We start from the raw sequence: 12,040 nt of genomic DNA on the forward strand, positions 1-12,040 counted from the left end.
TTTCTTTTTGCATCCTCTTAATTTTTTCTTTAAAGAAATTATAGATTTCTTAAACTCAATTAAAAGAGATACTTAAATCTTACCAGAATATTTATAAAACTTTTTGAATGTATTTAACTGTACTTTGAAAATTTCTTGTAACGATGTTGGTAATGTACGAGATAAAAAAGCGAGTCCATGCTGATCACAGATGCTAATTAATTGACACAAAGATTCGTGCAAAGCTATCTGCAACAGAAATGATAAACGTAATTGAAAACGATCTATTAAGATAATGATTAGAAGATATTAAATAAGGAAAAATATTATACTTTTGGCCAAAGCAGAACTTACTTAATAATACTAATATTTATATGTAGATTTACAGTTTTATAAAATGCACGCTGATTCAGTTTGTCGGACTTGTAAAGATATTACCTTAACATAAGATGGTATAGCGTCTTCCACAATTAATTGCAAGAGATCAGCGATAACATAAGGACTTAATCGGACCATAGCTTTCTTCAATTTTACGAACGAGTTTGTCAATCTGAAAGAAAATCTATTATTTTCTTATCAAATCAATTTTTTCCATAAATAAATTTTAAAATATTGATCATATCGGTATAAATATATAATGTTGAACATTTTTTAATTAATTGAATTTACTTTGTGATATCGAGCGCATAACATCTAAATCGATGCTCGTCGAATTTATCGGCTACATTTCTCGATGCATGAACAACGATATTTATTGTGCGTCTGTATAATAATAATAAATTAGATAATCTGTCTGTTATCAAATCTGTTTTGACTTTGATCAATGCTCTGCATATAGCAAGTACATCTTCGCACGATGATATATTCGCTTCATCGAATGACTTTAAACTAATCAGTATAATAAGATCGATCGTAATGTCAGGAATAAGTAAATGTTTCGTACTGATTATATCACGAGACAAATTCAATAGTCCTGACCAATATCTATGTGGCATATCCAATGTTAATACAGTTTCCAACAGATTGTTGATCACACTTAAACGCACTTTATTACGTTTAACATTCATATCTATTTTAATTATATTGTTCCAAATGACAAACATATTTGTCCATACTGCTTCATCTTTTTGTAACAAGCTATTGATCTGTAAACAAGGAATAAGTTGTAAATATGCATAAATTTAATTACTATGTTTATTAATAAGAATATATTAATAAGAAATACACAAATATATTAATCAAAATATTACCGTTTGATCATGCAATAATCTTAAGAATTCGTAAAATTCTTTTAATTCAGTAGAAGTTAATAAGAGTTCGATCAAATTCTTACAAGGATGCTTCAACATTATAAACCATAAGTTGATGATCATATCTTGGATTTCAAACATTTTTCGATGCTGTAAAACAATGACAGACAATTGCACACTTTGTTGCAATAATTTATTATTTATATTGTTTAAATTTGTCTGCAAAAGAAATTTATTTTTTAATATTCTCCTAAATGCAACATGTAAATTGCAAAAATATCACATTTAAAAAAATATAATTCCTTTCATATATTACTTGCCGTGAATATATTTTTGAGAGTTGCTTCAGTTAATCTTTTTAAAGTGTCAGTAACTTTTCTAGTTTGAAAAGTTACTTTTAACACCGCTGTTAAACATTTTACATCAAAAGCATCATTTATATGTTCAGGTAATAATTTTAAAATAGTTTTGGCTAATTTTTTTTCTGCCTTTTTAAAAATAATTTTTTGTTCGACATCCAATTTTGGTTTAACAACTTCCATACATTCCAAAATAATGCACATTGCTTCCTTGCATTGAATACAACTTTTTATGAGTTTCTTTAAAGTACTATATGTTCTTACATTCCGAAAAGAGAGCTCATAAGCTTTCGAAAATGTTTTGTTTTGTGGTAATTGGTTTATTAATAATTTTGGTTCTATATACTGAAATAGGTCGATTCCGGTCTTTTCTAGTAAATCTAGAAATTTTTTATTGCATATTTTTATTAGCATTTTTGAGTATAAATAGTAATTAAAAAATTAAATTCAAATATCATACAAATGTTCCGAAGAAATAAAATTAAATTACCTGAAAATATTATATTGCATAATGCCAATACCTTGTCATTTTTTTCATATTTTTTACTAATAAAATACACAACCAAAAATATTAATGTTCTTATATTAGGGCTGAAATATATCGTTGGTAAATGAAGAAATATTTCTAAATATAATTCAGTTTCAAAAGAAATTGTATTTGCTATTTGCATCCATTGTTCCTGTGATATCTGTTTTTTTAGCATTTGTAAAACTTCTAATAATTTATAGTTACATCCATTCTCCATTAGCAGTTTCTGAAATAAAAAAAAATAATTAGAACATAAAATTCACAAGAGATTATTTTACAATTATTAAAGAATTGAAAAATTCCTTAGCATTAAATTATTACTTACAACGTTAATATGTTCGGTAATAGTTAATGAAAAGCTTTGTCCAATTTGAACAAGAATATGGCTTAAGAGACACATTACAAAGTGTTTATTTTCTTGAAGACATTCTTTATCTAATAAATCAAACCATTGAAAATTCTGTTCATTTGATTTTATATCAGTCAACAATAAATAAGTTATTTTTGATATTTCTTTGTCATGTAATAAGGAAAACATATCCGTGTCATGTTTCAAAATAATACTCCAAGAATACTCAAGACCACCTATTAAATTGTGAAGTTTAATAGGTTTATTTGATATACTTAGCTTTAGTCGATGTAAAATAAGTTTATTCTGAAATTTCAATATAGAAATATTATGTGTGAGTTTCTTGCAAGAGTATAAAAAATATTTTATTTCCAACATTTAACATAATATATCAAAAATATTTTCAAATAAATAATATTTCCAATAATACCATGATAGTCTTGCAATTATCTTCTCCAAAATTGGTAATCCTTTGAATTAATTGTTGCCAAGGATCATTCAGAATTGGAAACAGTAGTTTCTTTGGCACAGCATCTTTTAATATATAATATGTAAACATATTCTGTATTTCATTCAATGATTGCACTGCACTTAATAATATTATGATAACAGTTTTATTATGACTTAAACACAATGACTTATTTATCAACAGCGATAATGCATTCCCTACTTCATCTAGGCAATTGATAAATTTCTCATGAATGGGTAATATTCTGGTATATTCAAAAACCTGCATACCTTCAAAAAGTATAATAAGTAATTCTACTGTTATCTTTAATATCAATATATTCTTACCTGCAATATTTAAAAAGAGAAATTAATTTATATTTTTTAATATTGTATTACTTCATAATTTTCTATTATGAATTAATAAGCAATCAATAATAAAATACTTACATGAAGTATTAGACTGCAATAATTCTGCACAATCTGTATTTAAATAATATATTAATGTTTTTAGAGTTGCAATAGTTTGTGAATTCGAAAAATTACTAATCGTTTTCATTAATTGGATTTTAAATTCACTTGGGAAAAAAGCAGATGTATTTGCTTTATATATCTTTTTTGTTGCAACATGTTGCTTTAATGATATTAATAATTGCGAGATAAACTTTTGCTCCCGTCTTAATTTTGTGCTGGTATATAAAATTGCAATTAACAAGTTTGTATGATCAGTAGTTTGTTCTTTCATAAGTATCTTATTTACAATATTCGAAATATTTTTTTCTATCAAAAGTGGATTGATATATGAAAGTTGTGTAAGTACTCTATAATGCATACATATTACATCATCATCCATCAAAATCTCATTTATAAAATTCTGAAAATATTCGGTTAATGTGATTCCATCTATGATATTATCGAAGTTGAGTGTTATATCATTCAGTAGTTTGAGGAAAGAATCTAAAATTTCCCATTTATATTTTCCCGAAGAGTTAATTAGATTTCTGAAAAACGTATCCAACAAAATAGTATTTGATTTATATGTATCTATTATGGTATTAAAAATAAACTGGTAAGTTAAAAGATTACTCTGAAGATTTAATGTCTTTACATTTTCAGATAATATGCAAAATAAATCTGAAAACATTGATTGATTTCCTTCAGTCTGTTTATTTTGTATAGATTTATTTTTTCCTAACAGCAATTGTTGAATACACTTGTATGCTACTATATTAAGTCGATTTGTATTATCTCTATATATGTGATTAACTAAAATACACATAGGATATAAAATATCCTGTATAAAAGTTAATCTCAGATCATCTCTTATAGTAACCAGCTGTTCATACATTTGCATCAGACTTTCGATAATAGTTATTACAGCATTATTTTCTACAGATGACAATTTACATGGTTCAAACAATTGATTAATCTTCTTTTGCATTATATTGTCATAGCTAGAACGTTTCAACACGTTATTTAACACAGCTTTTATCAATAAGCCTACAATTTTTGGCTTGGTTATAAAATATTGTCGTATACTATTATTAACAAAAATTAAACTACAGCATTCAAGGACTTCTTCATACATGTTTTTCATATCAGTCTTTAATGTTTGTACAAGCATTTCAACTAAACATTGTTTGATATCTGCTCTAATATTGATATGATTAAATTTCAAACAATTATTCAAAGCTTTCCAAGCATGATGATTCGTGACACAAGTTTTACATAGCCACTCCAAAAGAAAGTCCTCTTTCCGAATAAGTGGTAGATCAACTTTACAAAATGCAGTTTCCGCTAATTTTAATCGCTTTGCTAAAGGATAATCATCTGAATTTAATCGCTTTAATAATTCTGTAAAATATATAAATTACATTTAAAAAACGACTGCAAAAAGGACATAATTAATATTAAGATGCAATCACAATAGAAGAAATAAGAAATTAGGAATAAGGAGTAACGATTTAAACCTTTCAGAAATTAGATACACTGAAATACGATTTCTGATAGATTGGAATAATTATTCCTTATTCCTAATTCCTTATTCCTAATTCCTTATTCCTTCTATTCGGGCTGTACCCTTATAATAGATTAGAGGTTATGCAATCACATGTCGATACATATCTTGCAAAACTCTTCTTACCCCTTGACAATGCCATTGTAACAACTCATACAATTTCTTGATCTATAATATTTGTCCGAAGTATATTTTAAACATAAATTTAAAAAAAATCAACACAACTATTATTCTTATTATTCCTTTGCTTAATTTTCCAGTGTCGTTAGACGGGCCAGGTTTCAGTGAGCACTATGAACACAGTGAGCACTATGAACACAATATAACCAATAGAGCCACTCAGCGAAGAAATGCGTGCTCACGCAGGTATGGCTGCGCAGCTTCTGTTTTGGGCCGGATCTAATGAAATGCAAAATGACAAGAATGTACATATTACACAGATCTCGTGTGAGCAGATATCTGTGGCAAAAGAAGACAATTTAAGAGCTGCGCCGTAAATATTTCTAAAAAATGGATAAAAAAAAAGAAAAGTTATATTATGTGCAGTATTAAACAATGCAGTAATAATAGTAAAAATTTACAATGTACTTTTTTTCGTTATCCCAAAGATATCGTAAGTTTTTATAATTTACAAAAAGTAAGTAGTTTATGCTAGATTAACTTAATTAAACATAATCAAATGTAATTTTGTGAAAAAAGATAATATTTTTACATTGACTACGTTTACACGGTATTCTTAATTATGTTTTTTAGAGCAAAATAATGGACTATCGCATGAGGCATTATATCCTTTTTCAATCCTGGATTTTTCAAACATTAACATAGCGGATGCTCACGTGACCGCGACACGGAGTGTCTCTACTGGTTATACTGTACTATAAACATAAGTATTCGCATGATGGAACAAACAAGGTGTGCTATTGCGCAGGTATTCTACATTTTTGCTGGCCAATGAGAGAGCGACACTGAACTCAGCCATTTTGGGCAATTCAAATGCATATAATAAGGGAAGATTCATGCAAAAAAAGAATAACTACAATGAATAAATGTTACAAAAAAAGATATATTTTTTTAATTTCAACAAAGAACATAAAATAATTAATCAATTAAAAAAAACATTTAATGTAATAATAAATAATAAAAAGAAATTTATATTTAAAATGTAGTAACTTTACTATTTGTAAATTTCAAAATTTTTTTTATTGCGATTTTTATTGTTCATTGATTTTCTGCAGAAATTTGTTTATTGATGATTCTAATATGTAATTCTAATATTATCCTGCGAATAATATTCGTCGACAACTTGCTGTATTGCTGTAAAATAAATACATAACTTATGAATAAACATCACTACATTTCCTCGCAGATGAGAAATTTCAATTCTTTTCTTCAAATTGACATATTTGACACTTTATCTAAAAATAACCTGAACGCTAGACATTCTTCAAATCCTGCACTAATATTACGACATTCAATTGATTTTGAGAGCAAAAATGAAATAAAAGGAACTACAAAATTTCAAGCAGCAAATACAAATCATAATCTGTAATGACTATAACCCGTCATAGCTCAGTGATGGAATGGGGACAGAACAAGAAGTGCAAAAAGGAATAAAAATGTAGAGGCGAATACGCTACGTTTCTAGTGCTCTAGTTTCAGACGACATTGTCTTTGTCTTTTGTGATTAATGACCCTGGTCCTCGTTGACGAGATAAACTTGACCAATTTCAGACAATGCGTGTCCAATGTAGCTTCAGTAACATACTAATCACTAGTAAATAGGAGAGCATTATATTAGGTGTAGTAAAAAGAAATCTATTATTTTTGCATGAAATTGAATGGAAAAATAATGGATTTCTTTTTACTACACCTAATACTTGTATTCATAGTCAAACCTTATATTTAAGGAAGCCTTAAGTACAAGGTCTGATTATGAACACAGGCATTAGTCGCTTAGGGTTGAAAATGTTAAAAATTTTAATTTATTTTACATATTTTACATATGTATACATATATATAAATATACAATATATTTCTATATATATTTACATATGTAAAATATTAAAATTTTCAATTTTTGAAAAAAATTTTACATAAGCAACTAATGATCTCCTATTTACTAGTAACGATACCCATATATTATTTATCCTCATTTAACCTCGTTAAAATTTGGTGAACAACAAGGATAAAATAATACATAGATGCATTGAGAACAACCTGAATGTTGCGCGTTGCGTATCGCGCTGGTATGCAAGAACTATAATACCTCCAGCATATCAGCACGATGTTCGTCGCGTGCGATATCTAATGAGTGTACAGCTTTACCGATGTTTTTATTTTAAAGATATATTGGGAAAAAGTTCGTGACGTTTTTCCCGCTAGATGGCATTAAATGCTCAGCAGTCGGCAACTACTAATCGCATCGGCAACACTAGACGTGCGTTTAAAAAGTGACATTTTAACCTTTGTTTTGAGCCGAAAAAAATTGAAATCGATGAAGTGGATCAAAAGTTTATTTTGAAAATGGAAATAAATAAGGAAAAAATTCACTACATTTTGCAGTATCATTACGATAAAGGCAAGAATGCTGCACAGGCTTGTGAAAAAATTTGCGCTATTTACGATAAAGATACTCTATCAAAATCAGCAGCACGGAAATGGTTCGCTCACTTTCGTGCTGGAAATTTCGATATGAAGAATCGATATAAAGATGAACCTCGTTCCGGTCGACCAATCATTGAAAAATCCGAAATCATGGTAAAAGTCGAGCGTGATAAGCATGTGAACACTGTGGAGATTGCCAGGGAACTAGGCATCGACCACAAAATAGTTTTAAATCATTTACACAAAGCTGGATACAAAAAGAAGCTCGATGTTTGGGTTCCTCACGAGTTGAGTTAGGAACATGATGGACCGAATTAACATTTGTGATACGCTACTGAAACGGAATGAAATTGAGCATTTCTAAAAGAGAATGATAACTGATGAAAAATGGATCACCTACGACAATCCAACTAGAAAAAGATTGTGGATAAAGAAAGGAGAGAAGGCAAAACCTGGATTGACGAGGAAGAAGGTGATGTTGTGTGTGTAATAGGACTGGAAGGGAATCGTTCACTATGAGCTGTTATCGTCCAATCAAACAATTAATTCCGAACTCTATTGTGAACAATTGCAGAGATTACAAGCAATTGAGAGGAAGCGACCAGAATTAATCAATGGAAGAGGTGTTGTCTTCCATCACATCTTTGATGACTCGACAAAAATTGAGCTTGGCTGGGAAGTTTTAATGCATCCACCGTATAATCCTCTCTGATAGCACTCTCAGACTATTATTTGTTTAGGTCTCTGCAGAACTCTCTTAATAGTGTAAAGTTAGCTTCAAAAGAGGCCTGTGAAAATCACTTGAAGCAGTTTTTTATCAGAAACCACAGAAGTTCTATTGCGATGGAATTATAGCTCTGCCCCAAAAATGACAAAATATTATAGAAAATAATGGAGCATATTTGGTTTAAATAAATTGATTTCAATACTCTAAGAAAAACACTTTACTTTTAATAAAAAATCGCCACGAACTTTTTCCCATACCCAATATTCTTATTGGACAACAATACTGTTCCGATCCAAAAAAAGAGTCATGGTATGGTCTCATGGTGCGGAATTGGCGTAATGCGGAATTGGTGGAATGGTGGTGATTCCGCTGGTTTCTGTTGCGCAAATTTATTTCTTTTGCGGATTTCACCGATGTCTGCATGTGTGCGTGTACATATGTATACTTATAAAAATTAAACTCGTTAAGCTGGTTTAAATGGAGAAAACTACTCCTACAAGCACATGGTTAATTAACATGTTGAGGCATATTCGGATTCCTACCTAGGTGTTCTCCAGGTTATGTCATCTTTGTTTAACATTTGATAAATAATAAGAATGGAGTGATAATGGAATCTCAACATATATCTGAAGGCAATTAATTAAGTTTCCAAATAAATACGGAGGTCAATATGGTCAGAACACGAATGTCGTATATATAGTATACAGAAAGGCGAAAATATAAATCAAAATCAAAATGGATACACAAAATGAAGTCGGGGCAATGCCCCTGTATGTATGTGTGATTTCCAATCCGCAGAAATTTAGTTTCCTATGTCCCATGGAGCGAAACTTGCAGATGCGCAATCAATGTAAGCCAATGACAAACGCTATTCTGGTGAATCTAATGAAAAACTGATCTACGGGAAGGCTCTTATGATTGGTCAATGCTAATTGCGCATTCCGGAAATTCCATGTATAGGAAAACATATTTTAGCGGAATCGACGAATGAAGCCATGACCAATCACAAATGTTCCGCATCATGAGATCGCATTCTCACAGTACCACACACAACTATTAAGGTACATTTATTTTTATAATTATTAAGGTACTTTTTCACGCTGCAGCCAGCAAAAGTGTCACCATTTTTTTGTAATAAGTGATGCCATTTTTTTGTAATTGCTGCATTTGCTGCGCATAAAAAGGAATAACGACAATAGCATATGTATTAAAGTTTAACCTTAAATATGTGTCTTTTATTTGCTCGAAAATTAATATGGAAAACTTAAAACTTATGTGGCAACTGTCAGAACCGATTGTTCCACCTTTTGCTAAATTTTATCTGTGAGGTAAATCTAGTAATCCACGTATGTGATTGGGAAATCTTGCTACTTACCCAACAGGTAAAATTTATCAAAAGATGGAACAACCGGCCCTTGCAGTTACAATTTGAACAACAATCATTTCGGATAATTATTTAGAATTTAGAATATCTCCATCACTTCAAATCTTAATAAAAATGTACTCATTGTATGTACTCGTTATAAATGTACTCAATTTTGACATTTTTTGCAAATATTACAGATTTTTTCAGCTTCGAATTCTTTGCTGTTTGTTGCTTGTTGTTTCGGTTGAACTTCAATGAGACGCGGCAAAATGTATTTTACGTCGGAAGTGCGTCATCTCATATAAAATTTTTAACCAGTAGTTACAAATTGCTACCGCAGCAAGCTGCGTATGAAAAGTCAGCTTAAGTCAGCTTAACTACGTTCCAAAACTTCCTCTCCAAGGAAGATTTTACTTTGTACTATAGCATACATTACGTGTCTAGGGGCCTCATCAATTCCCTTAACAACACAACGTCGATATATCGACTGTAAGTTGATTTTGCTAAGTTAGGCCTTGTAAGTTAGACTTTTGCTAAGTTAGATTGTAAGTCGACTTTGTACAGATGTCCTTCCAATGTCAACTTTAAGATCTCTAATGCGATTTAAGAGTTCCGCACAATAAAAGGAACAGAGAACAGAGAATAGAAAATAAGAATTTCCTATCAGAAACTGTGTAATTCCACAATACATGATTTCTAATAAGTTGAAATTCTTATTCTCTGTTCTCTGTTTCTTGTTCTTTTTATTGTGCGGAGCCTCTTACACTCACAAAGCTTAAGTGTGGAATCATTTCGTCCTTGTTGTTTAACTATAGTTAAACAAGGATGAACGCTGTTCATGAGCGTTGTGGGCATGAATCGGACCACAGCCTAGAATGATTGACTTAAAGTTGGTTTACAGTCGTCTTTAAAGTGGGACATTGATTTAGAAACGTCTCCAAGTCGTCTAGTCGACTTACGGACGTCCATTTTTCAGACCTCTAGAAGCTATAGTCGACTCAGAGTCGACTTAGAATCGACTTTGTGCTGTTAGGACAGTGCTGATTAACCTAATTGGTCGATTGAATGTTAACAGTGATTGGTCAATTCTGCTGAACAAATTGCAATTGATCAGTTTCAATGATTACATTTATATGACATTCTTAATTGAATTTAATAACATCCATAGTTATAAAACTGGCCAATCACAGTCGATCCATTCCTCTAAAAAACCGCTATGATTAATCAATTTCATAACTAAATGTTATTAAACCTGATTAATCGTGCTGTATAAATAACTACATTTATACGGCACTCTTAGGGTCGGTTGTTCCATCTTTTGATAAATTTTATCTGTTGGGTAAATAACAAGATTATCCAATCATATTTGCGGATTACCAGATTTCTCTCACAGATAAAATTTACCAAAAGATGGAACAATCGATCCTGGGTAATTTTGTTACTTATCCAACAGGTAAAATTTTTTGTTCGTTTTGTCTTTCGGGAGCTATTCGGGATTATTTCAATCACTCCGAACAAACCCAAAGTATTTGAAATGTAGAATTCACATTATATAGGACGATTTATCATACAACGTCCGACATTCATCGTAACAATGTTATTGGTGTATTCTTTTAGATCATCCAATCAGCATTTTAAATCTGGAAGAACATCAAGCAGCGAGTGTTCACTCAACTTAAGTCCGCTGAACACAATCAATAGATGCATTCACTACTACAACTGTTACTTACTGAGCGCTCAATGAGCTCTTGTATCTATTTTTAGTTCTTTCTAGAATTTTGATCTATTTTTAGTTCTAACGGAATATATCAATCAGTACTGAATGCACCCAATGTCAGATGTCATATGACGAATGTCGTACGTAGTATAAATCCTATATTTTGAGTACACTGGAGTTCATTCAGTGCAATCCCGAGCAGATCCCGAAAGACAAAACGAACAATACTTTTACCAAAGAATCGGGCTTTAGGGCTGCCGCACACAAAATTCCGTGAGGCCGGAATCAAACTATGCATTGAAGATTGAGACTACGCATTAAAGAATGAAAGATTGAAGATTAAAGATTAAAATTTTACCAATAAGGACAAAGAAGTTTTGACTTTTTTTGTTCTGATTAGTCAAACTTTAATCTTTCAATCTTCAATCTTTTATTCTTTAATGCGTAATCTGATTTCGATTTAAGGGCGAAACCAATCACAATCGCAGGAAAGAAACCAGAGTAATGACACTAATGACTACAGAATTGTGATTGGTCGCGCTGTTCCGTTCCGTTGTAAATTTCCGTTCATAGGACGGCATCCTAAGGGTACGATTACATGGAGCGCGAAAATGCGAAAACGCGGAAGACAAAATTAACTTTACTAAATTTTCTTTCCGCGCGTTCCATTTGTTTTTATCTCCTAATATTATATGG

The 12,040-nt window shown here is 30.7% G+C and overlaps 1 protein-coding gene across 1 annotated transcript; it reads right to left on the reverse strand.

The window, feature by feature from the left end:
* Positions 1–72: 72 nt before the first annotated feature.
* Positions 73–5,117, reverse strand: LOC108686800. Its single transcript, XM_018192266.1, has 11 exons — positions 5,057–5,117; positions 3,493–4,767; positions 3,364–3,396; positions 2,897–3,261; positions 2,443–2,772; positions 2,079–2,343; positions 1,545–1,968; positions 1,230–1,449; positions 649–1,124; positions 418–529; positions 73–228 (listed from the first exon to the last, which is right to left on the reverse strand). Exons 1-11 carry the CDS (start codon positions 5,070–5,072, stop codon positions 73–75), a joined length of 3,672 nt encoding a protein of 1,223 aa, XP_018047755.1. The 5' UTR covers positions 5,073–5,117.
* Positions 5,118–12,040: the final 6,923 nt, after the last annotated feature.

This window comes from Atta colombica, unplaced genomic scaffold (assembly GCF_001594045.1).
Source record: "Atta colombica isolate Treedump-2 unplaced genomic scaffold, Acol1.0 scaffold19, whole genome shotgun sequence".
Taxonomy (NCBI): Eukaryota; Metazoa; Arthropoda; class Insecta; order Hymenoptera; family Formicidae; genus Atta; species Atta colombica.

Excerpts from the sequence above, each read along its gene's own strand:
- LOC108686800 (XM_018192266.1), bottom strand. Across the intron at positions 530-648 it reads TATGCGCTCGATATCACAAA|ATTGACAAACTCGTTCGTAA; the intron begins GTAAATTCAATT and ends ATTTTCTTTCAG. Across the intron at positions 229-417 it reads CTATACCATCTTATGTTAAG|ATAGCTTTGCACGAATCTTT; the intron begins GTAATATCTTTA and ends TTTCTGTTGCAG.